General features: G+C 42.7%; 2 protein-coding genes across 7 annotated transcripts in view; both read right to left on the bottom strand.

The window, feature by feature from the left end:
* mdm1 (Mdm1 nuclear protein) overlaps positions 1–2,762 on the bottom strand; it is a 36,318-nt gene extending 33,556 nt beyond the window's left edge. For all 3 annotated transcript variants that reach the window (XR_013963297.1, XM_080754448.1, XM_080754449.1), the window contains exons 1-2: positions 2,738–2,762; positions 512–611 (exon numbers count right to left, since the gene is read on the bottom strand). Coding sequence is in view for 2 of the 3 variants with exons in the window: in XM_080754448.1 (XP_080610574.1) it covers positions 512–608 (97 nt within the window). In the remaining variant the exon portion in view is untranslated. The remainder of the gene's footprint in view (positions 1–511; positions 612–2,737) is intronic.
* Positions 2,763–5,873: 3,111 nt separating this feature from the next.
* LOC308309272 (ras-related protein Rap-1b) lies at positions 5,874–24,864 on the bottom strand. 4 transcript variants are annotated; one of them, XM_080754799.1, is made up of 8 exons: positions 24,789–24,864; positions 18,200–18,345; positions 13,044–13,112; positions 12,700–12,756; positions 12,057–12,197; positions 10,350–10,493; positions 10,131–10,223; positions 5,874–8,892 (listed from the first exon to the last, which is right to left on the bottom strand). In XM_080754799.1, exons 2-7 carry the CDS (start codon positions 18,254–18,256, stop codon positions 10,137–10,139), a joined length of 555 nt encoding a protein of 184 aa, XP_080610925.1. In that variant the 5' UTR covers positions 18,257–18,345; positions 24,789–24,864; the 3' UTR covers positions 5,874–8,892; positions 10,131–10,136. The 4 variants fall into 4 exon arrangements, with proteins under 4 accessions (XP_080610925.1, XP_080610926.1, XP_080610928.1 ...); XM_080754800.1 differs by having other exon boundaries at positions 18,200–18,325; positions 24,785–24,839; XM_080754802.1 differs by having other exon boundaries at positions 18,200–18,325; positions 24,789–24,814.
* Positions 24,865–25,650: the final 786 nt, after the last annotated feature.

Here is a 25,650-nt window from a genome sequence, read left to right as displayed (position 1 = left end):
TCTCTCTCTTGGTTAAGGAGTCCATGTACTCTATTTAAGTAGTATAATTGAGTGAGAAATGTGTGTGGCCTGGCTGCGTTTTGTTGGGAATGTACTTTATGTACCAGTATATTGATATTCATGCGCTCAAGTGGTGAAACATTGATTCTGCCCTCCCAGTGTCAAGCGGCGCCTATGTGAGTGTGCGGCTGTTCGCCGACTCCACAACTACATGCCAGCGCTCTGGAAAAAAGTCCATACTGGTCTGTCAGGCCAATTGACATGGAAACGTTTGGGACGGCAGAATCGATTTTCACCACTTGAGCGCATGAATATCAATATACATAAAGTACATTCGCTGAGCCACAACACCAAAACACAGCCAGGCCACACACGGTTACACCTCTCCATTCCGAAACACTGCCATTCCGACTTCCATTGTTCGGAATGGCAGTGTTTCAGACACCTCTCCATTCCGAACAATGGAAGTCAATCTTTGGAATTTAGAGGAGTCTCCGTTCAGGAAATGTACCTCTCTGTTTAGAGCGGATGCCAGCCACTGGGACGCTGCGCTGGGGAGACACACTTCTGGAGCGAAACGGTGTGTAACTCCTCTGGTATTCACTCATCTCCTGGAAATGGAAGAAGAGGAAGAAGAAGATGATTAACAACAACCACTATAATTGCTCCTGTATATCGTAACCAAACCACCAGGGTAAAGCAGACTACACTGCAACATCCTCAGTGTAAATTTAACCCGGAGAGTGGACACATGGAACTTGTTTCCATTTGTCCACGCTCAGAGTTACAGACGGATTGTTACTGTGTAATAGCTGGCTCGCTGATGACAAGGTTAATCTCATTAATGTATTTGATTGTGCTGCGGTCGGTGGCACAGTAAACTGCATGAAGCTGATTATAATTAGGCCTAATCCATCACACAACACTGCATAGACTGGAGTCGAACAGTTTGATATTGACAACAAATAGTCAAATCATCAGTAAAGTGAAATGAGTCTATCACACATTCACTGTTAGCTGGTTAGTGATTTCTAAATTCAGTTTAGTTGCATGCTTATTGGTTATCTAATGTCAAGGAGCATTCGTATTAGCAACGGTCGCGCCACAGTGATGTGGACATCAGGGATCTCCATATATGGGCATAAAAGGGATTTGTTCCCCTGGCATCACAGGGATCTCTCTAACAGGGCATCATTAATATTGATGACATCAGGGAACTCCAGATATGGGCATAAAAGGGATTCCGTTAGTGTGACATCACAGTGAAGCCTGAGCGTGATGTCAGAGCAGCAAACCCATTCTGTTAGAGTGGTTCCCCTGACATCACAGTGACATCAGAGCCTGATGTCAGAGCAGCAAACCCATAGAAACCCATAAAAATTTGTACACGTCCACACAGAAGCGGACAAGCTGTGACGTTGCTCATGGTAAACTGCAACCTTTGGTCGCAATAATATTCATTGTGGAAGAGTTACTCGGAAGATCAGAGGAATTACCCTTTGATTTAAAGGCACTATGCAACTTTGCCATGTGTTTACTGTTTGCATAACAAAATAAATTATGATGATGATTTAACCATCATTTCCCTCTATACCCGCAGTTATAATGCTGGAGTTGAATGCAGAATGCCCTTTTCAGAATCATCATATAATATATATATAATGTTATTGGATAGGAATTATTGATCAGATTGATCTGTTCATGCTTTAAAGGCAGAGTGAAAACTAAATATTCAGATAGTAATCATCATTGCTGTATAGACTATAGTGTGTGTTCAGTAACAGGGTTCTCCCAGTCTCTCTGCAGCGCATTAGTAGATAGAAATATATTTTCCGTAGGGAAAATCATTTGAGAGCACCCATGTATCAGCTTCAATTTTATAGTTTTCCGGTTCCAATTTAGGCGTGTTCATATTTTTCCAGTATTGTTTGTTTTGATCGGCTACTTTGTAGTTTGTAATGTTTATATTTTGTCCATAAAAAAAGAAGAAAAAAATCACTGTAGCCTATGCTTCCTGTACGCATTCTCTCTCCTGATTGGATAAAATTGGTATACAAATACTGTAAATGTAAATGTAAATGCTGGAGCCTGTTTTTTTGCTGGAGCCTGATTAGGCGGGGAGATGATCCCTACTGAGCAATTATATAGCAATGATTAGGCTACTAGGGGAATAGAGCTATTTTAACACTTGTTTTACTTTTTACAAAACAAATATCTAGTGGTGGAAAAAGTACTCTCGTGTTTTACTCTTTTTATAAAAGTAGGCTATAATACTGCAATATCTACTCTGTTATTTACAAGTCCGAAATTAAAAATGTACTTGAGTAAACTAACTACAAAAGTAATAGCATCATAAGGTAGGCTACTAAAGTAGACTACCAAAAGTAAAGTAGCCAACTCTCATTATGCAGAATGTCCCATTTCATGTTTTCAAATGTATAAAAATCTATTGAAAATGGCAGATCTACAAGCTCAAAATGCGTCGCATGGCGACTGTAAATGTACTTAGCGGTAGGCGGTTTCTTTCCACCCCTGGTATTTAGCTGCTTACTTACAGTGTGCTACATGTCGCAGCACTTCAAGTTCAAACACGACACGAACCTATAGAGCTCCATAATCCATTCATTCATTCTGTATGAAATAATAAACACGTGGAATAACACCTCGTCTCACTTGTTCTGTCGTTCACCTTAGATGTTTCATAAACAGCATGATGTTATAGGAGTTGTTTATTTACCTTCTTCAACTGAACCGTGTGACAGACTAGCAGGTGACAGTTACAGGAACACTTCCGTTATTACCAGAAGCCACTGCCGGTTACCATCACAGACATAGAAAGGTAGACGCCTCTTCCGGCTGGGGGGCAAGGAAGATCAAAGAAGGAACGGACACCAACGTCATTTTCGTCATTTCAGGCTCCATGGGACGCCGCCATGACACTTTGGCCACCCAAAATTAACATTAGCGTCTATGAGCACTTCGTCACTTCCGCCACCCAAAAGTGGCCACCCGGCGTGCCAACTTCCGGGTGTTGTCTGTTCCTTGTAGATATTCCTTGCTGGGGGGTGCTGGTCCAAGACTCCTGGCAAGCCTCCCAATAACTCTACGCAAGCCTCCAGAATTCTGAGGCGGGGCTCTTGGGAATTCTGAAGGACGCTTCCTTGTGCGTCACAGAATGGGAAGCTCAGTAGTCCAATCAGATGCAGGACTGGCAGGACTCCCTCTTTCCCATTGGAGGGGGCAGAGTGCCTTCCGCAGTTCCACAGTTATGCACTTCCGCCAGAGGTGTTTGACCAGTCGCGCTAATGAACTGCAGCGGCGGAGGAGGTATCTAGCTTTTTATATCTGTGGTTACCATGGCAGCGAAGCGACGCCAGCGTGCGCATGCGTGGTCGAAGCACTATGTGCAAATATCAACTGTTGGGCGATTTGATTGATTGAATACAGTTCGCAGACAAAAACAAAGGACAGTACTCTGCTAAATAAATACATAAATAAATAAATAGCACTATGGATTGTTTCCATTGGGGTCCTTTGCACTTGTACTCATTTCATTGAAACATTAAATACATAACAATCCTATGCAAAACATAGGCCTAACAGTCAGAAATATAAATTATGAACAGTACACAAATCAGGGGGGAAAAAATTATCCAAAGTAAACAGATCAGGGGGAATTATTTGTGTCGAATCGTTGGTATACGAAATAAAAAAATATAGCCTACGTTTCTTGATGAATCACCTACATGATCAAAACAAAGTGGCTATTGGTTCTATGGTTTCACAGCCAGTGGAAGAGAGTATCTCCTCTCCTCCATCTGCTGCATGTTCCATCCTATCAATCAAACAAAACAAAAAAGCGAGAAAGAAAGAGTCAATCTGTAGGTCACTCGTACAAAATTGCACCACTTTATTTATTTCATTTATCCATGTACTCATTTAAGGCTTTATAGTTTACATTTGGCTACCACAACCCTCCCTCCCCCCCACAAAAAAATAAACAAAAGGCAAGAGTTTTCTCTTCTGGGCTGCTGTGCTGTGGAAGGAAATGTCAGGTGTGAAGGGGAGGAGCTCACCAGCAGAAACATTTACTTTCTTATTTTCTTTTAATATATTGTTTAATCTAGTTTTTCCCAACTTTTTCAATTTCAAGGACTTTTATATAATGCATTAGCGCCACGGACCAACCCCAATTGGTCCATAATTAACAATCATTAAGCTGGAAGGCTCCCTGGAACCCCCTTAAGGAACCCCGGGGTCCCTGGACTCCACTTTCAGAACCACTGCTTTAATGTGTGGTTTTGTTTTGTATTATGTCATGCTTGATGCTGGTAGTGGACCTCGAAGCAGCAGCTACTCAGTTATTTCCCAAAGGGCCACAAGAGGGAGACAAATCCTGATTTAAACACCTCTGCTTGTGTTCTGTCTGCACTGCACAGTCCCTTGCCTATTAATTTAAACATCATCCTCATACTTTAAATGAAACATGCAAATTCTTTTGAGGATTTGCATGCAGAACGTTTAGTTATTGATCCAGTCCCCTATTCACTTCTCTATTGTCAGAAAAACAGTCACATGCTACAGCAAGAAAACTACAACAACATTCTAAGCCGGAAGAAACATACATCAGGGTATTGTGCACTACGATCAGCACCAATACTTCACAGTGTACTGTGCACTACTCTGCTGATCAGTATTACTGCACAAAGTATTGTAGAACTACCGATCAGCAATACTTTGCGGAGTAATGTGTGCTGTTGATCAGTAATAAAGTATGATCACTGAGTATCACAGTAATACTACTTCTTTTGTACAGTAAAGTATTGATCTGGGTCATACATCCTGGCATTTTGTTAAAATTGAATGAAACCCTAGAGTGATTTTGGAGTTTGTTTTCCTGCAAGTGGATGGTTCTCACAACTTAACATTTATTTCAAGGAACTCCAAGACTCACAAGGTTACAGATTTGTAAACTCTCAGAGTTACAGGCCTGTAAGGGTCCATTTGGAAACTCCTCAAGGATCCCTGAGTCTCCCCGGACCCCACTTTGAGAACCACTGCTATAAAAAGCCAACTACAGCAGCAGAATAACAACATGACAGGCTACATAAGGCTGACCATTACGGTGTACTATAAACAGCGTGATGTAAGCAAAGCAGTTACAGCATTGACAAAAGAAAATAACAGAAAATGGGTGCGTTATGTTTAGTTGTACCAATGTGCAAGCGTACAGTGGTTGCACATAGGTACACCTAAATCTATTATTCATATTAGCTGCCGCTGCGTCGCTTACATCACAAGTGAACTAATGGTCAGCCTGCCATGTTTTTACTCTTCTGTAGTTCTTCACCTTTACAGGAAATCTACTAAATTCACCCATTGTCGGCCTTCTGATTGGTCCTTGACTGACCAACCAGGAGGCTCCTTCCGCATAACAGTGGTTTAATATATGAAAAACATCCCATTTTGGAGAAAAACTCATTATGTCAAGTCACTATGCTGCACGGAAGATGTTCCTTTTTACTAAGACTCGGTTTAAAATAAGAATTAGACACATTACATTTCTAAAGACAACTGAAAAATCCATCCCCTACAATTTTTTTCACCCCAATGGTAGTGGATGGAGAGAGACACCTTTTGTCCAACCTAGCAACAGCAACCAATGGGTGCAGAGTTGACAAAGGGTGAATTGGCCTAGGGTTCAATTCCACTTCAATGAAACATTGTGAAAAAGGACTTCCCCTCTAGCTGCTGCTTCACAGGCCACACACCCCTCACTCCCCTCCGGCCCTCCCCCCACCTCATTCAGCACAAATGGAACAGTCCTCAGGCAGCGGAATGAATGAATGAATGAATAGATCAAACCAAGTGGAAACAGTCAGGCAGGCAGGGTTTATCTGTCACATACTTGCTAGCTAGTGTTAGCAATCAAAATGACATAGCATGTCAGGACAAAGGGACGACCACAGTCCTGTTGTCGCAACTACATTGTGTCATTTGTGTTTACAGGAAGTGCTAGGATGCACACGCGCACACATGCACACACCCCCACAGCCAGTGAGGTTATACAGTATAACAACAAAACAATAGCACTGATTTGAAGGCAACATATTACCAGTCAGACCAACTGGAGTCGCCCGTTTCTACTGTCCGTCCACCGCCACCTGAAATATCTAGACCAGTGGGTTCCAGGGGGTCCCCAGAGAAGTGTGTTAATACAGGGGTAGCTTACATGGAACAAAATCTTTTCAGATGGGGGTCAGCGGCCAAATATTAATTTGGGGATCCATGACATGAAAAGATTTAAGAACCTATCTACTGTAGAAGAGGCAGCAGCAGGCACATTAAAGCCTAAATAATAGACCACAATGACGCTTGCCGAAAAGAACAGATAGAAAGATAAAGAACAATGCGTCGCATGGGTATAAATAGCAGTGGGTGTTAGCTAGTAGATCTTGTCTTTTTGGTAAGCGACACTGTCGCACAAGGGTGAACACAAGTGGCACAGTGTGAGAGAATTACATCACGTACTGTAACTGTAGCCAAGCAACACCCCATCGTGTTTAGCAGATACATGCATTAAGATGGCTGCGTCAACCATATGCTCATCACCATGGCCCGCAGCTAGCCTGATGCAAAAAACGTCCATCGCATTCCATTAGAAATGCTAACAAAGTTAACAGATTATTCTACAGGTTCACTGTCGGTGCTATGTTTGTTAGCGCAGACAACCTCCCCACAAACCCATTCATCATATCGTCCTTGTCGGGCAGAATCTCCACAATTAAAATATTTTGTTTTTTATGTGTTTTTTTCCCACGTAAATGAATGTCCTACAGCAGTGGTTGTCAACCACCATTTGACCGCAGACCCCAAACTTGTGTTATTGTTGGATAAGCTTTAAGTCCAGAATTCCATGCTGTATTGGTGTGGTACCATAGGAGAGATAACAGGCAAACATTGATCAAAATAACAATTCTTCTACATTCTCTAATTGTGTAGACTTCTTGTAAATTGAATAATGCAGATGTTTAACAATAATTCAACTCTTGAGAGCGTAAAATTAAACCAAATGGACACATAAGAGTCCATTTGGTTTCATTTTACACTCTCAAGGGCCCATTTGCACTTCAAAAGTGTAAGCCTCTCAATGACCTTGGGAGGTTCCAAAACTTTGCTGAGAGTAATACTAAGCTCCTTGGCTGCCAGAGTAGCAAAGAACTCGTAGCCCAAGTCAGCCCTATCATGACCTTTTACCAACACAGACACTTTTTGTGAGTGAGGGCCCGTAAGGGGCCATTTGGTTAGCAACTCTCCATCATTTCGCTGGGGACCACCTGGAACCCCCTTATGGGGCACAGGTTGAAAACCACTGTCCTACAGTAACGATATTTGACTATATACAATAAAGAAAGTAAGTTATACAAACGAAAATTGTCCTTGTATTCAAGATCACAGGATGAGTAAATGATAGAATAAAAGTAATTTTTGGGTGAACTGAGATACTTTAATGCAACTCTGAGAGGGTAAAAATGAAGCCAAATGGACCTGTAAGGGTCTGTAACTCTGGGAGTGTACACACTCACAGTTCAATTAGCACTTAGAATTCTAAACTGCTATGAACTGTCGGTAGTTAAGTTGCTTCCTGTGTGGACAGGAAGTAAAAGACAGGCGACTCCATGTTTTGTGAAACACCACCAGGTAGCCCCCCCCTCCCCTCACGAAAAAACGAAACGAAAAAACAGAACATTAAACTTTGTACACATTAGAATTATAACAATAATATTCATCACCATTAGAAAAAATCCACAGGTTGTACCAGAGACAAACATACAGGGTTATGCAGCTATACCAGTGACCAACAGAAGACTGGCTTGTACTGGACAGGTTGTACTGTGGGCCACCATGTTGTTAGATCCCTTTGTTGGCTGTAAATATGTAACAATGTCGTTCACAACACCAGCGCAATGGCGGCGATACAATTCTCAAGATCAGTGGGTTACTTAGCAACAGCCAAGGAGCAGGAGTCAACATGGCTGTGTGTGTGTGTGTGAGTGTGTGTGTGTGTGTGTGTGTGTGTGTGTGTGTGTGTGTGTGTGTGTGTGTGTGTGTGTGTGTGTGTGTGTGTGTGTGTGTGTGTGTGTGTGTGTGTGTGTGCGTGCGTGCGTGCGTGCGTGCGTGCGTGCGTGCGTGCGTGCGTGCGTGCGTGCGTGCGTGCGTGCGTGCGTGCGTGCGTGCGTGCGTGCGTGCGTGTGTGTGTGTGTACACTTGTATTATTGTGAGTGTCCCCACAAATATAATAGAATCTGAGAAATGGACATTGTGAGGACCAGATAAATGGTTGTCCTGTAAAACGCTGTCCTAAAATGTACTCACAAATACAGTAATACAAGTGTGTGTGTGGTTTTCTGGCTTCAAATCAAATATTTAGAGTAAAATACAGCCAAAAGAAAAAGAAAGAAAGAAACAAACAAACAAAGAAACAAAGAGAGAAAGAATCAGGCAAGAAGAAAGCGAGAGAAAGAAATATCAATAGAAATATTTAAAAATAGAAGCAGAAAGCCCCTCCCCCACCATTAGACGGGCTAGTAGAGAGCATGATGGGAAATGTAGTTTACTGGGCAGGCTCTTTGGACGGCCTCGAACCTTCAACCACAAACATGGAGTTCAGCCACAAACATTGGGAGCAGGTTTCCCGGGAAACGCCGGTTTCCGTTGGCAATGACACAGGGTCAAGCGGGAGGCGTGTCATCGTGGTTGTCGTGGCGACGGGCTGTTAGTTGTGGTGGTGGTTGTTAATTGGCTGTTTGTGTGCTAAAGGGGCGTGGCCAGCTGGGACAGGTCCTGGTTGGTTGATGTCAGTCAGGTGGGCTAGACCGACCCAAATTACACCTGGCGAGACGGACAGACAGGTCAACAGACAGACAGACAGACAGACAACGTCAACAGAAAGACAGACACAATGTGTATTCCATTGTTACTAGATTCTAAAGGTCATTACACACCAGCAGTGACGCGAATAAACGATGCGAAGATGCGTCGCGATTATTTCACATTTGGCGAATGCCTCCATTCATACAGGTTGATTATATGAAAAATGTTGCTTTATCGCCTCGCTATAAATGCGCTCAGTGTGCATGTACATAAACAGCTATTTAAATCAACGCAGATTAATGAGAAGTTCAGTCACCCGACAGAGACTTGGGAGTAGAACCGCTGCTTCTCTGCTTGTAAAGGAGCCAGCTTAGGTAGTTCGGGCATCTAGTACGGATGCCTCCCGAGTGCACGTCCCACTGGGAGCAGACCCCCTGGCAGACCAAGGACCAGATGGAAGGATTACATCTCCACACTGGCCTCAGAACGCCTGGGGAACGCCTGGGGATCCCCCCCCCCCCCCCCCCCAGGAGGAAGTGGCTAATGTTGAGCAGGAGAGGGAATACTGGAAATCTCTGTTGGAACGGTTACCCCCACGACCTGATTCCGGATAAGCGGTTGAAGATGGATGGATGACCCGTTTCTATATGTTTTCCACGCTCTTCGTTCTACCTCTATTCCTCTTCCCTTTCCTGGGAACTACCAACTGAGCTTTCACCAAAAATAATTCCACCCACCTGTTTTACACCTGTAAAACCTGTGATGTGACAATGAGGCGGATTCTGATTCAAAGGTTAGGTGTCAGGGTTTAAGGGAGGAAAGGAAATTCGGCCAAGAATGGCCCAGGAAGAATGGTCCAGGTGATATTTTTTCAAAAGATCATTTATTAAGACCGGGAATACATTATTACGCATTTTTACTTTAACCATTATTTTGTGCTTTAACTATTAAAAAATAGCAGATATACAAGCTTAGTCTTTGAATATTTTGGACCCGATTCTATAAATGTCTTCTAAATCCTTATAAGGTTTTTGAAAAACGCATGTGTCTGTCAGTGGTTCTCAAACTTTTTCATGCCAAGTACCCCTCAAAATATCTAGGACCTCCCAGAAGCAAATATTTGAGTTACAAAATTAATGTTCATAATAAAAATATTTTTCAAAAATAGCAGATCTACAAGCTGTGAGCTTGTATATCTGCTATTTTTCAATATCTAAAGTATAAAATAATTCCAGGTCTGTTAGGTCAGAAGTTACCTGTCTTCAGAGCAGGTGACAGTTGCCCTTTTTACGAGTTTTCCCGGGCGCCGGAGTCTTTCTGTTGATCTGCCGAACCAGGTCATAGAAGATCTGCACACACGCACACACACAGTATATATATCTTATATATCTACATTCTTTTATGATGCATGTAATCTCCATCTAGTAAAAGGTGTAAAATAATGATCTACATTGTGCTGTGGTCATGGCGTGTACCTCGTTAACGTTGATTTTGCTCTTGGCGGAGGTTTCCAGGAAGGCGCAGGAGTTCCACTGTCTGGCGAGACCCTGACCCTGCTCCTTCCCCACCACGCGCTCGCTCTCCAGGTCACACTTATTACCCACCAGGATCATAGGAACCTACACACACACACACACACCATGTCAACTTCTAACTCTCCACTGTCTCCGGTAGCATAGGGCAGCCGTTCCTAAACTTTTTAGCCCGTGACCCAAAAGAGAAATTAAGACATTCACCCAGGGCCCAAACTAGTGAAAATTACATTTTCACTACTTCTTAATTATTGTTATTATTATATTTTATTTAATAATTTTAAATTTGTTTGTTTGTTTAAAAATGTATAACATTCTTACATTTTTGTATTTCTAAAACGGAATGATATATTTCAAAAGATTTTCTAACTTTTGAAATATATATTGTATTTTTTGTAGGAAAAGAAAATGGGATTTTACTCTAGTCGTGACCCATAAAAGGGTCGCGACCACTGTTTGGGAAACAGTGGCATAGGGACCACACACACAACATACCAGGGCTCAGTATCAATTTCAGACACCTCAGATAGATGTGTCAGGTTCCCCATTCACTCTCAGAGTTACAGACCCTCACAGGCCCATTTGGGTTCATTTTTACACTCGACAGTCATATGACACTCTGGATTGTACAGTAAACAACACAAAATATCTTGGCATGTCCGTCTTGGCTCAAATGAACCAAGTATACAGCATCGTAGAATGTACAAATAGGTGTGTGTATATACAGTATACACCCGTATGACACGTATGTATACTATATACACATACAGTATAAGGTGTGTGGACACTAGGATAAAACAAAAACACCATGCTATGGATGGATGTTGTTGCATGCGCATCTAGCAGAATGGCTCAGAGCCTCTGCCTGAAGACCAATAGCCTAACATCTCCCCTTTGGTCTAGTGCAGTGGTGGTTCTCAAACCTTTTTAGGCTGTGACCCCCAAAATAAACATATTTGAACTGGGGACCCCCACCCTGACAAGCACTTGGAATTGTAGGTATTACATTTAATGTGACTCGGTTCCACAGATAGATATTATGAAAACAGAAGATCTACGATCCAAGATCGCACTACGAGGCGTTGTGAGCATGTAGATCTGCTATTTTCACAATGTTCGCCTCTTGCTTACTTAATATTTGACAGTTTGGTATTGAAAATCCTTAAATTGTCACTTTATAAATGTACAGATACCCTGTATACACTTATGTTGGTTTGTTTACCGTTGAGTGAGACATTTTTTTTTACATTAAGCTAATCATCTGGGGACCCCACAAAATAATTTGGGGACCCCACTTGGGGTCCCGAACCCAAGTTTGAGAATCACTGGTCTAGTGGATATTCTGGGTCAGAGGTTTGTCTTTAGCATCCCTTCCCATGAATCCTGGGCGTGTGCCGTGATCCAAGTTTCCTGGTGGGGTCAGTGTAGCAGAGCGGCTAAGAGCCACTGCCTGAAGACCAAAAGACCAATGTGCCTGTATCTCCACCGGCCAAGAGGGACTTCTCCTTTGGGCAAGTGGATGAGATGTTTGGTTTTAGTGTCCCTTCCCGTGCGGGAGACCAGGGTTTGAATCCTGGGCGATGTGCACGCGGGCGCACATGTGAGTGTGTGTGTGTGTGTGTGTGTGTGTGTGTGTGTGTGTGTATGTACATCATCTGTATCTTTCACTCGGAGTATCTGTTCTCGGAGGTCCTGGAGGTCATTGAAGGTCGACTGGGCTGTGATGCTGAACACGAGAGCGAACCCCTGACCGTTCTTCATATACAGGTCCCTCATCGCTGTGAATTGTTCCTGCACACACACACACACACACACACACACACACACACACACACACACACACACACACACACACACACACACACACACACACACACACACACACACACACACACACACAGTTAGGCCATGGCTACACGGAGCTGGATATTTCTGAAGCTAGACATTTTTTTGTGCTGTTGGGGCTTGCAGCCACAGGAAGCTGGATATTTCGGCCGCGAAGCTGGATATTTTTTAAACCGGATAAATAAGTGGAGAGTTTGAAAAATATCCGATTCACTGGATCCGTGTAGACATGGAACCCGGATATCTCTGAAGACTTTACTGTGTGTGTGCTTGTTAGACCTAGATATCTTTGTCGTGTGGACCTAGATATTTTTCTATGTGGATATCTGAAAAACCTGGATATATGAAATATCCAGCACAGTGTAGCCATGGCCTTAGAGGATAGACAGACAGAGAGACTGGAGGTCAGACAGACAGACAGACAGACAGACAGACAGACAGGCCTTACCGTTCCAGCTGTATCTAGAATCTCCAACATACATTGCTGTCCGTCCACCTCTACTTGCTGTAGACACACACACACACACACACACACACACACACACACACACACACACACACACACACACACACACACACACACACACACACACACACACACACACACACACACACACACACACACACACACACACACACACACACACACACACACACAGGATCATGTGTTCAGCCAAGACTAAAATAACAACAGACATCAGTACAGAACACCAATAAAAAAATAATCAATTAAAACCAGTAGAAATCAATACATCTATTAGAGACAAAGAGAAATAAAAGTCATATCTGTACCTTCCTATAGGAGTCTTCTATTGTTGGGTCGTACTTCTCCACAAATATACCCTGAACAAACTGAACCGTCTACACACACACGCACACGCACACACACAACACACACACACACACACACACACACACACACACACACACACACACACACACACACACACACACACACACACACACACACACACACACACAGTTTATTTTCTCAATGACCTTCAATGAAAACTTCCATTAAGTAACGTTATAATATTATTTTGTGAATAAAATGTCACTTTGACCAATCTGTGTGCGGTTGAGTATACAATTGGATTGTCCCAGTCCTTGATTCTCATTGGCTTGTGCTGTGTTATGTGCAAGGTCTTACAAACCACTAGACAAATACCACAAATACTACATTGTGCACCACTCTGCATGTTTCAGTACTTTCCATTTATTTGCACAGCAAAGGTTTGCAGTGGTGTAAAGTAACTAGTAAGGAGATGTACTCAAATACTATTCTTAAGCTTAATTTTGAGGTATTTTTACTAATTGGGATGTGTTTATTATTTTCATGTTGCCATATTTGGTGACCATTTCAGAAAAGCAGGCTAAGAGGGTTGGAGTCTCTAAAGTCTCACTAAAACTATGACAAATAAAATTGTCAACAACCTTTTTTCACTGGCGAAAACTAAATAAAAACAAAGCTATGATGACTAAGACTGAGACTAAGACTAAAACAGCATGCAACCAAGTGTAAAATCAGCGATTAAGACGCCGTCAAGGCCTGCCAAAATGCATTGTTGTTGACAAAACTGTAGATTTAGTTGAGTAAATTCTTGTGACATTTAGTCAACTAAAACTAAAACCTTCAGATGACTAAAATATGATTAAAACTAAATTACATTTATTCAAAAGACTATGACCAAACGTAATCAAAATTTGCAGTCAGCACTTGTGCGGAGGACCTGGGTTTGAATCTCGAATAGGACGTGAAAGTTGCAGCAGTGGTTCTCAACATTTTCATGTGAAGTTTATTTTTCATGTTTTTTACAGCAGATCTACAAGCTCACAATATGGTAGGCTATTTTCAAAAATCGAACCTCTGTTCGAAGTGGAGCTGTGTGTGTGTGTGTGTGTGTGTGTGTGTGTGTGTGTGTGTGTGTGTGTGTGTGTGTATTGCAGTTGATGCTCAGGGCAGGCTAGACTCAACAGCACCTCTCTGGTCACCCAGGATCATGTGTACCGATTTTTGTGACATTTGAAGAAAATATGTAGGAAAAGGAGCTAAAAGTGTGTTTTGGAGAAAATTCAATATGGCGGAAAATCTATCCTGGCGCAAATTGGCGTGGCCTATATGGGGAGATGCGTCTTGACCCAAGGAATCCAGGGAAAAAAGAATTTTAATTTTCCGATCTACGGTTCAAGAGTTACGGGGCAAAACGTAAAGTGGGCCGTTATAGCGCCACCATGAGGCAGAGTGATGTAATTATTTTTCGATTCATTCTTAAAATCATTATGAATCTCCTCTCCGAGGTTTGAAACTGTAGCTCCTATGGTTTACGAGAGAAAAATACTTGAAAGTGATTTCTTGCATTGTCCCATTATAAGTCAATGGGGACAATTAAGCGTCGTTTTTTGCCGATTACGTCGGCATGGTAAGGCGGATCGGAACGAAAGGTAATAGAACACCATTCCCGGCCGAGCCGCACATTTTGATGTATATATTGCGCGAGTGGCGTAAATGGTGCGGCACTAGTTACGCGCCGAAGTTTAGGCTACATACACGGACGGAGACAGACAGACAGACCCACACACACGGCCACGTATAGGGAGCTTGTGTTCCACACAGCTCCAAAAAGACAATGTATTATACAGGGATGCTATCTTAACCAATATAGCTGGGGACCCCCTGGAACCCCCTCAAGCTTATGTTACTAATTCTTTAAAGGTCTTATGACATCAAATTTATGTTTGTTTAATTTTTAGTCTTTTTCATGTTTCCTGACCTCAATTACACTCAAAAAATCAAACCTCGGTTCGAAGTGGAGCGGTGAATCTGAGCAGCTATACCGCGCGCGTGTGTGTGTGTGTGTGTGTGTGTGTGTGTGTGTGTGTGTGTGTGTGTGTGTGTGTGTCTAGTCTGCACAATAGTGCCCTAGAGGCGCTATGTGTTCTAGATCTGTTTTTGATACGTGTTTTTGATTCTACGTGTTCTAGATCTATGTTTTTGATTCTATGTGTTCTAGATCTATGTTTTTGATTCTATATGTTACAGATCTATGTTTTTGATTCTGTGTTCTAGATCTATGTTTTTGATTCTATGTGTTCTAGATCTATGTTTTTGATTCTGTGTTCTAGATCTATGTTTTTGATTCTGTGTTCTAGATCTATGTTTTTGATTCTATATGTTATAGATCTATGTTTTTGATTCTATGTGTTATAGATCTATGTTTTTGATTCTATGTGTTCTAGAGCTATGTCTTTGATTCTATGTGTTCTAGATCTATGTCTTTGATTCTACGTGTTCTAGATCTATGTTTTTGATTCTGTGTTCTAGATCTATGTTTTTACATTCTGTGTGTTCTAGATCTGTGTGCATGTGTGTGTGTGTGTGTGTGTGTGTGTGTGTGTGTGTGTGTGTGTGCCTGCACAACAGCGCCCCTCCTTTAACTTGTGTGTTGTGTGTGGCCACTCAAGGCATTGCCAGGCTACAGACATACCCAGCCAGCCAGCCACATAGCCAGCCACCCACCCACAGACATACCTGTCTATTGGGAGCGCTTTCACCGCTCCAAAAACTGACCTTTCAACATTCAGTGTTTTTTCTGTAAACTGTAGTTTTTTGAATAATTAGGCTCAGAAAGGTGAGTTCATTTGTCTCTGGACGTACGCATCATCATCCAGGGGAGGTGTGGTTGTAGGGGAGGGTGGATCACCTTTGCTGTACATTGTGTTTGCATCGCTCCAATCCACCATTTACCATTCATCACTTTGGTTATTGAGTTCACCCTCCCCTGGATGATGATGCATACGTCCAGAGGCAAATTAACTCACTATTCTGAGCCTAGTCATTCAAAAAACAACAGATTACAGAAAAACCACTGAATGTTGAAAGTTCAGGTTGTTTTTGGTGTAATTGAGGTTAGGCAACAAAAAAAATGAAATTTGATGTCATAAGACCTTTAAACACTTCATATTAAATGTTTGCTAAATATTTCTGTGAATTAGGCCTATGTGTTGTTAAAGTAACATCATCATCATCATTTAAAAATGTACGCAGAAAATATAAATTGGGGCAGAGTGAAAGAGATTAGTCAGCCTCAGTGGACACATGCATACATGCACGCGCACACACCCACTAGTTTTAGTCTATGGCAACAATAAAGGTCTTTCTATTCTGAGGGTTACTGTGTGAATACAATACAATGACCTACTACCACTCTTTCTCTGTGTGTGCGTGTGCGTGTGCGTGTGCGTGTGCGTGTGCGTGTGCGCGCGTGCGCGCGTGCGTGCTTGTGTGTGTGTTGACTGAGAGATATACGCTGATTAGAATATAAAGTCCCCCACACATTAACCACTTTCACCCTGGCGTCCTCATTTTTGAAATGTTTAGCTTGTAGATCTGCTATTTTTTAACGCTTTGAATCAGAGCACCTACTGCGCTGCTTGATTTTGTGCTGTTAAACATTGCTCTGAAGATTGTTTTTGAAAACATTTGAAACCGAAAATCTATTCTATTTTATCAACACAAGGTTTTCCGAGGCGACCGTGGACCTGGCATAAATTAATGGAATACTTTCATTACCGTAATCAATGGGGTTTATTCATTTCTAAACGATGACCGGCTCGTCGTCAATTATCCCTTGCTTAACATACTCTACCATACAGATTGGACAAAATTACATTTTACTCACTAAAGAAAAGTGACATGATACAGCTTCAACATAGGACAGACAGGGTGGGGACTAGGCGGGTTTGACACCTCAACCCCCACCTTCTGACAGGAAGAACCCAAGCACAGCTAAGGAACCGATGCGTGTACTCGTTTCCTCCCGGCTCTGTGCAGAGGGGGGCAAGCGGGGCCAGGAGGCGCCTCTCATATGGGCGGCGGACAGCAATAAATAACTCCCAAAACCCCTCTTATCCCAGTTAGCAGACTACAGCAGTAGCTAGTAGGCAAAAAGCAGTTACAATGTCGGAGGCGCTTGACCAACGAGAGGCACCACTGAGCGAGCCGCTGGCAAGAGCCGACTCAGCGCCGTTCGAGTACCGATAGGCACAGAATCGTAAATTCCCCCCCCCCCAGTCAATGCCAGCAGCACAAGCACTATTTTCGACCACGGCTGGCCACACGCCTTCACCCTTGTGCACAGACCCGGGAGGAAACGAAAGGTTGCAGCACCCACGATGACACCCTTGACAGCGGAAGCCATGACACGGCACACAGAACAAGCTACTTCCGATGACAGATGCAGGAGGAGCTAGAAGAAGCCCGGTGGTTAGGTAAACCAGTGGTTCAACCTTTTCAGGCTGCAACCCCCAAAATAATCATATTTTAACTGGGGAACCCCCCCACCCTGACGACCACTAAGAGTTGAGTCATATGACCCACAAGTTGAGAACCACCGAGGTAAACCACAGTGCCCAGAGCCTCCCGCTGTCACCCACAAACACTGCCAGCCCTGCACCAGTGGGGGGGACCCACACCCACTAGCAGTACTGCATTATTCGGGTGACTTTAATTCAGTGGTTCTCAGAACTCAAATTTCGAAGGACCCTCATTTTGGCCCAGCATTAGGCCACGGGCCGCTATAACTCCGGGTGTACAAATGGAATTTGGTTCCTACTCCTAGCTATCAAACCTTTACCTTGGGGACCCTCGAGCACCCCTGGGGGTCCCGGACCCCACTTTGAGAACTACTGCTTTAAATGGCCAGAACAGATTATTTAGCACCCATTGACTTCATGCAAAAAAATCACATGAAAACTTTAACCACTAAACCCCTATATACTTAAAGTAGTTGACCGGAGTCCAGCCATATCATGGCTCTATACAAGGCCCCCTCATTTTTTCCTCTACACTGAATATACAGTATGTTGTTCTAGGGGTTAATTCCATTCACAAGAGCAGATGATCTCCCACTGACTTCATGTAAAATCACATGAATATTGCTTTCACTTACCAGCGCAGATTTGCCGACACCTCCAGATCCTAAAACGACCAGCTTGTATTCACGCATCCTGTCTGTCTGTCTGTCTGTCTGTCTGTCTGTCTGTCTGTCTGTCTGTCTGTCTGTCTGTCTGTCTGTCTGTCCGCCTGTCCGTCAGCCTGGAAGAACACAGAGAGACACAGTCAGACAAACTGGGTTTGGTTGCTGCTAGGTCAGTGGTTCTCATAATGGGGTCCAGCAGGGACCCCCAGGGGACCTTGAGGGGGTCTGAATGACAGACAGTAAGGAACCAAATAGAATAGGAGTGTACAAAATGGGATTTGGTTCCATTTGTACACTCTCAGAATTAAGGGGGGTACTGTGGACTAAAGCACAGTCACTGTTTCCAAAACACTGGGTCGGGACCCATTTGTGGGCCGTGGGAAATTTTTTGTGGGTCACGAGTAAATATCCCCATTTTTAAAAAAGTATATCTTATTTCAAAAGATTAAAAAAAATTCTAAACAAAGAAAATCTCAACTTTATCAGTTAAAAACAATTCCAATTATTTTCAAAAGTATTTCATAAATAAAATCAGGAAATCTAATAATTTTCATTGAAAAGAATCGACAAGTTCGCAACACGTTGTGAACTTGTAGATCTGCTGTTTTCACAAGTTTGGGTCCCGGGCAAAATGTCTAATTTGTCTTTTGGGTCACGAGTTAAAATGTTTGGGAACCACTGGCCTAATGCATTCTGAACCACTGGCCTAATGCATTCTGAACTGGGCAGTTCTTGACATTCAAAAGCTACACTAGGTTAGAAAAACACTCCAGTTCTTCTGGTTGAGTTATGCATTTTGCTTGAAATGGAATAACATGGTTTGTATGATAACAAAAAAGGTTGTGCATTTCCCATGATATCAAAAGAAAAGGAAGGAACATTTGTCGCTGCATGTCACTCATGAGTAGCAAATCGCAACCCAGTGCCATTTGTCTCTGCTAAACCAAACATGTCACAACATATTAATATTTTTATTATCAAATCAACTGAAACTAAACAGTGTTTTAAGGTTTTGTGATGTAAAGAATAAAGGAGTTGAGCTCAATGATTACTAGTTGTAAATATATTGGTTGTCTCATAAACCCATGACATTCTATCATAATTTGACAGCTAAATGCCAATGAACATGTAAATGATGCTAATGAAACTACTAGGGATGTCAAAAATGGACCTTTATCAAAATCGATTATTCTATAGCAATATTCGAATATTATTCGAAAATCGAAAATTAATTATTATTATTATTTTTTTATTATTTTTTTATTTTTTTTTTTTTTTTACTGGATTTCAATGCACATTTACCTATGTACAACATGGCTCTTCAGGTAATTGGTAGCCTAACTACTACTCTTCATCTTTCTTTTTAGTGTGCCAGTGTACTGTTCACCTAATCTCTCAAGAACAGATTCTGTGATGCTTTACAATACAGAGGGCACTGTTTTCCCTTTTCTTTGATGATGGCCACCAAGTACCAAACAATCAAGCCTGAATCAATCACACCTGTGTCTGAGACAGGAGGGGAGTGTGTAGCAGGCAGCTGCCACTCTGCTGTGCTCCTTCACTCTACACAGTTTACAGTTGGTGCTGGTGTGAATAATAAATCAATGGCCATTTACTATTATCATTAATACTATTGTTAGCCTATATTCTATATTTTGTTTGAAACTAACTAACTAAGCCAAAAAATAGTATTAAAAAAAAAAAAAAAAAAACGAAAAAAAAAAAAAAAAAAAATCGATTTTCGATTATGAAATATTAAAATCGAATATTGATTAATGGAACGAATATTCGAAAATCGATTATTCGGTGACATCCCTAGAAACTACACATATTCATGTTTTACGGAGAAGCCCAGTCTTCAATGACATTTTTCTTAAGCCTAGCAAGGGATCCCTCACTTACAAGATGGTTAACAACCAGTTAACCTGTTTGTAAATATAGGGCTCCAGGCTTGTTTAAAGAGCATACACATAGTTCTTCACTAGCGTGCTGTGACTGTGAAGTATGTTTGTCACACAGGAAATATGAACACCCTGGGCTGCTCTCTCTCTCTCTCACACACACAGACCACTCTATCACATGTTACGGATGAGGCAGCTACTGTCTGCTCATTGATCTAACTAAACACCTTCCATTCCTCGTCTCCCCTCCCCTCCTTTCTCCCCTCAGGATTGTCTTACAGGCGCGCACGCACGCACGCACGCACGCACACACACCTCCTGTCTAGCTATAAAGTAATAATTACCCAGAAGGCCAAGGGGTGGAGACAGGAAGCGAGAGATATCATGTGACCACACAGCTGTTGGTGATGTCACAACAATCATTGAGCAACTTGTGTTGCTCAGTGTGTGTGTGTGTGTGTGTGTGTGTGTGTGTGTGTGTGTGTGTGTGTGTGAGGGTTTTAAGTGTAAATGAGAGCATAAACAGCCTCTCATCACCACGGTAACCATGACAGTGTCTCATTTACAAAGATGAGTGGCTGTGTGTGTGTGTGTGTGTGTGGCTGTGTGTGCGTGCGTGTGTTTATTTTAAATGAAGTGGTTCATAATAAAGCAACAAGTCTGCTCCTTTTTACTCGTTTCTGTTTCTCTCTGTGCAACACAAACACACCATCACACAATGTTTTCTACTAACCTGGACAAATAATTATTAACCCAGTGTTATAAATCGGATCAGTACTTGGTCTAAGTACTTTTCTGTGAATGTTCTACTCAGAATAGGGATGCCAGCCTAGGGTTCAAGTGTTTTAAGACTTAACCGTGAAGTTTAGGTGACTCTTAAGTAAAAGGTGCCTGTGTAGATTGTATGCTATTGTCCATCTACATCTGTTCATAATGCACTCGATGTCCCTCACACTACCAGGTGAACAGGTATAGCCTGGGCCTCTAGCCTGCATGGACCATAAGTCTTAGAATACCTGCCGTTGTGCTGCTACCTTTTGCACCTCACCGTGTCTAAGGGCTAGCACGATGCTCTCGCCGACCATTTTTAGCGCTCGCCCAAACACCTTCGAGGTATGTCCCATTGGTGGTTACTGGTTAGTGCCTAATGCCTATCCCTGCTGGGTTACAGTTCAGCAGTGCTGAACCACAACGCTTGTGCAAGTGCGTCATCAACGGCCCACTGACGCTTCGGTAGAGCCTTTCCGATTTTTCCCTTAACATGGGAGTGGATGGGAGTTCTTCTGCTTGACGTTCCTTGCGTGGTTCCAGGCAGCGCTCGCCAAGACCTTCGAGAGCGATTCTTTATATCTGGCAGGTTTGATATTTTATTATTTGGCTCTGTCGCAGACTGAGCTGCGAGAAGCGAGCATCAGTTTCAACCAATGAGAGAACAGTACCAGCCGATCCTCCTTTCCTTGGATCCATGTGTTATTGTGTTGTGCATTTTTTGTTTTCATCAAAACCAAAGCAAACACAGAGACGATGACAACATGGCTCTAAAGAAACAAAAAATGTACAACACAATAACATGTGTGGACCCAAGAAAAGGAGGATCGACTGGTTCACCTCTGGCAGAGACGGACGTAATCCTCAGTTTATTGTTCCAACTTTATTCCCTGATTTTAAAGGTCTTATGATATCAATTTCTTTTATTTTTATTATTATTTTTTTCATGTTTCCTGACCTCAATTACACCAAACGAAACGGACCTTTCCACATTCAGTGTTTTTTCTGTAAACTGTAGTTTTTTGAATAATTAGGCTCAGAAAGGTGAGTTCATTTGTCTCTGGACGTACGCATCATCATCCAGGGGAGGGTGTGGTTGTAGGGGAGGGTGTATCACCTTTGCTGTTACTTTACATTGTGTTTGCATCTGTCCAATGCACCATCTACCATTTACCGTTGTTGTTGAGTTCACCCTCCCCTACAACCACACCCTCCTCTGGATGATGATGCGTACGTCCAGAGGCAAATTAAATCACCTTTCTGAGCCTAGTAATTAAAAAAACTACAGATTACAGAAAAATGTATACTAAATGTTGAAAGTTCATGTTTTTTTGTGTAATTTAGGTCAGGAAACATGAAAAAAAACTCAAACTAAAAAAATATCAAATTTGATGTCATAAGACTCCCAGCAGCGCATACCAAAACATCCCTTTCAACCAATCCTTGAGCTTCATGCTGCTAATGTCACCCAACAACACTCCCTACCATTGGCCAGAAACACAGACTAAACTAGAACTGCACTCTGTCGAGGTACCAACTTGCGACTTAGGCCATGTATGGCCTACTTGAGCAGAGCGCGCTATGAGGTGCGCTCACCACTGGCATCACCACTGGCATCACCAGGAATGCTGGTCCCTCATTGGCTGTTAATGATGACGTTGCCAGAAATGCTGGTCCCTGATTGGGCTACGGGCTTAAACACACAGCTACCTACCTACCTACCTACACATGCAGCCGAACGCAGTACTACTACTTGCACGCTCTGCTGGCGCAAGTAAATACCACCCAAAGGGGTCACTCTCAGCTAAACTCGGCTATGAGTCCTGTGAAAAGTCCTGCAATGTGTGATCCCTTATCGGCGATCAATCGTGTAGTGAAAACCACAACGATATTATGACAGCCAATTACAAGAAAGAGACTTGTGTAGTGTGAAATACTTTAACGATCCGATGACTCCCCGTCCCCAACCAACAGTGTATTTCTACATTGCTTTAAAATATGTGAGTATTTTTTTCCACCACAGCTGTAAATCTACAGACTTTGTACCTTGCTGCTTTAAGAGCTGCATGCTTCTTATACCCGGCAGCAAGCCCTGTGGAGAGATCTGCTTTCTTAAAGTAACCTCAAGTTGATTAGTGCTATCGTAAAATCTAAGTTCTCTCTGGATGTATAACATAACAACTAGACACAATCTTAATAACCTAGTGAAGTTGCTGTAGGTTCCCTCAATCCCTCCTTGTGGTTTTAAGAGTTAGTGAGAGAAAATATTGACTTCATATATTTATTACATTATTACCTCCTACACCGCACCCTTATGCAAATCATTATTGCCACCTGTCTTATACCCACAGCACCCTTACAAAGCAATATGTTAGTTAATTAAGGACTCCAATTGAAATAAGCCTTGGGCTGTGTTGTGTTTTATCCTTTTTTAACGTATACTTGCATATTTTGAATGCCTATTCAAATGTCTATCTATCAATCAATCAATCAATCAATCAATGGAATCAGAAGCAGATGAGATCAGCAGACTTTTATAGAATTGTCAACCTGAGTCAGACACACACACACACACACACACACACACACACACACACACACACACACACACACACACACACACACACACACACACACACACACACCCCTAAACACCTTGTGGGGACCTATTAATTTGTCCCCACAAGGTTTTTTCCTCCGATTGTACTATCTTTGTGGGGACATGAGGTCCCCACAAAGTAGTAATTCCCTGTCTGTCCCCACACACACACACACACACACACGCACGCACACACACACACAGTCTGTTATTCTGATCGTAATATTAATAACATTAATCTGATTAATACTGCAGATTAAATCACCTACTCCTCCCTCCTAGCTCAGCAACCTTACATGCTTCCAATCAACAAATAAGGGCGACAATTGGGACCCGGCAGATCCGACATAACAATCAATAGTTTATAGATTACAAGGATGCGATCCTAGATCAGTGACATGTAGTCAACCAGTAGTACTGAGCAGTACAAGGATGAGATCCTAGATCAGTGGACACACAATTCCTGTGATCCTGGAAAGGCCATGGAAGGAGGAAGTGACAGTCTGACTCATGCAGAATCAAGAGATATTAAGAAGATAAGGAGTAGCCTACATAATACATAATATTTATAGTATTGTATTATTCACACACACACACACACACACACACACACACACACACACACACACACACACACACACACACACACACACACACACACACGTAGACACACCCGTATCCCCCCCGAAACTGACAAACTAGCAAATATCCTCCCACTAAACTTTTTGTAATTTCTTCTCCCAAACTTCCCAGCTAGACAGACAGACAGACAGACAGACAGCCAGTAGGTAGGTAGGCAGACAGACAGACAGACAGACATGTAGACAGACAGACGGCCGGGGACAGGCGGAGGAGGGAGTCTCCGCTGCACGGCACACTCGCCGTCTCTGCAGCCTCTCAGCCCGGCTGTGTTGGTCTGCAGGCCCCGGCGCTTCTGACTGAGCTCCAAGGACTGGAGCAACGACAGAACACAGCGGTCCACACCCGACATGATGTCTGTCTGTCTGTCTGTCTGTCTGTCTGTCTGTCTGTCTGTCTGTCTGTCTGTCTGTCTGTAGGGTCGCTTCCGCAAACCTCCTCTTCCAACCCAACCCAGCACAGCACAGCACAGCACAGCTCGGTACGGAGCGGAGCGGACCCGCCTGTGCGTGTGTTTCCGTGAACCACCAAGCCTGTTTGTTGCCGCTATAGGAGCCTCCAGCCAACCGGGCGTTTAAAACACTCAAAAACACACACACAGACAACCTAAAAGATGACAAAATACAAACACCACAGAACAGACAGTACTTACAGTTGTACGAACGCACCCGTCCTCCTCTGTCGCTCTCTCTCTCTTGCTCTCTTCCTCCCTCCCTGCTCTACTCTCTCGCTCCCAGATGACGTTGCAGCCGCCTAGCCCTGAAAAAGAAACATGACGATTGTATCACAACTGTCATCATGGGTCGACCTCAACTTGGTTTTGAGCAGTTTAGCCAATTTGCCACGTACGTCTACACAAACGTTCAGATTTCAATAAATACGGTGCTTAATAAAGGCTCACGGATGACACAATATGGTACGCTTAAGCAGAATTGCCCGTTTCTTCCGTATTGTTTAAGAATAAGCGTTTTAATCTGATCGGCGGCCATCTTCGTGGATGTATCAACTGCGCGACCCCATCGGTTGGGAGGTGTACTGCACACTGATACATTAAAACCTTTTTTAGAAAATGGCAACCGATCAGATTAAAATTCTTCTCGTTAAACAATACAGAAGATACAGGTAATTCTGCTTGAGTGGACCATATTAGGACACACGTGAGCCTTCAGTAAGCACTTTATTTTTTAAATCTGAACGTTTGTGTAGACGTACGTGGTAAATTGGCTAAACTGCTCAACACAAAGCTGATGTCGATCCATGACGGTCGTGAGATACGACCGTCATGTTTCAGGGCTAGTTGCAGCCCCATCTCTCTTCCTTCCTCCGCCTATTTTATTCTATTCTATTCTATTCTATTCTATTCTATTCTACTGCAATCTGTTCTTCTGATTCATTGCATCGATTTCACAGCAACTCTGTTCAGTTTTTTAGTCACTAGTGGAGAGGAACTTTGCATTAATGTAAATAACTCCTAAATATGAATATAACTGTCAATGGAACAATACAGCTCTGTG

The sequence above is a fragment of the Nannobrachium achirus genome (assembly GCF_963921795.1).
Source record: "Nannobrachium achirus genome assembly, chromosome: 23".
NCBI lineage: Eukaryota > Metazoa > Chordata > Actinopteri > Myctophiformes > Myctophidae > Nannobrachium > Nannobrachium achirus.
The sequence above is the reverse complement of the archived record's forward strand: the minus strand, read 5'-3'. Positions and strand labels throughout refer to the sequence as shown.

Bases quoted from the DNA above. Each gene is read 5' to 3' on its own strand.
- LOC308309272 (XM_080754799.1), bottom strand. From the start codon at position 18,256: ATGCGTGAATACAAGCTGGTCGTTTTAGGATCTGGAGGTGTCGGCAAA. The intron at 13,113-18,199 runs GTAAGTGAAAGC...GTGTGTGTGTAG, and splicing joins GTGTCGGCAAATCTGCGCTG to ACGGTTCAGTTTGTTCAGGG. The intron at 12,757-13,043 runs GTACAGATATGA...GTGTGTCTACAG, and splicing joins TAGAAGACTCCTATAGGAAG to CAAGTAGAGGTGGACGGACA.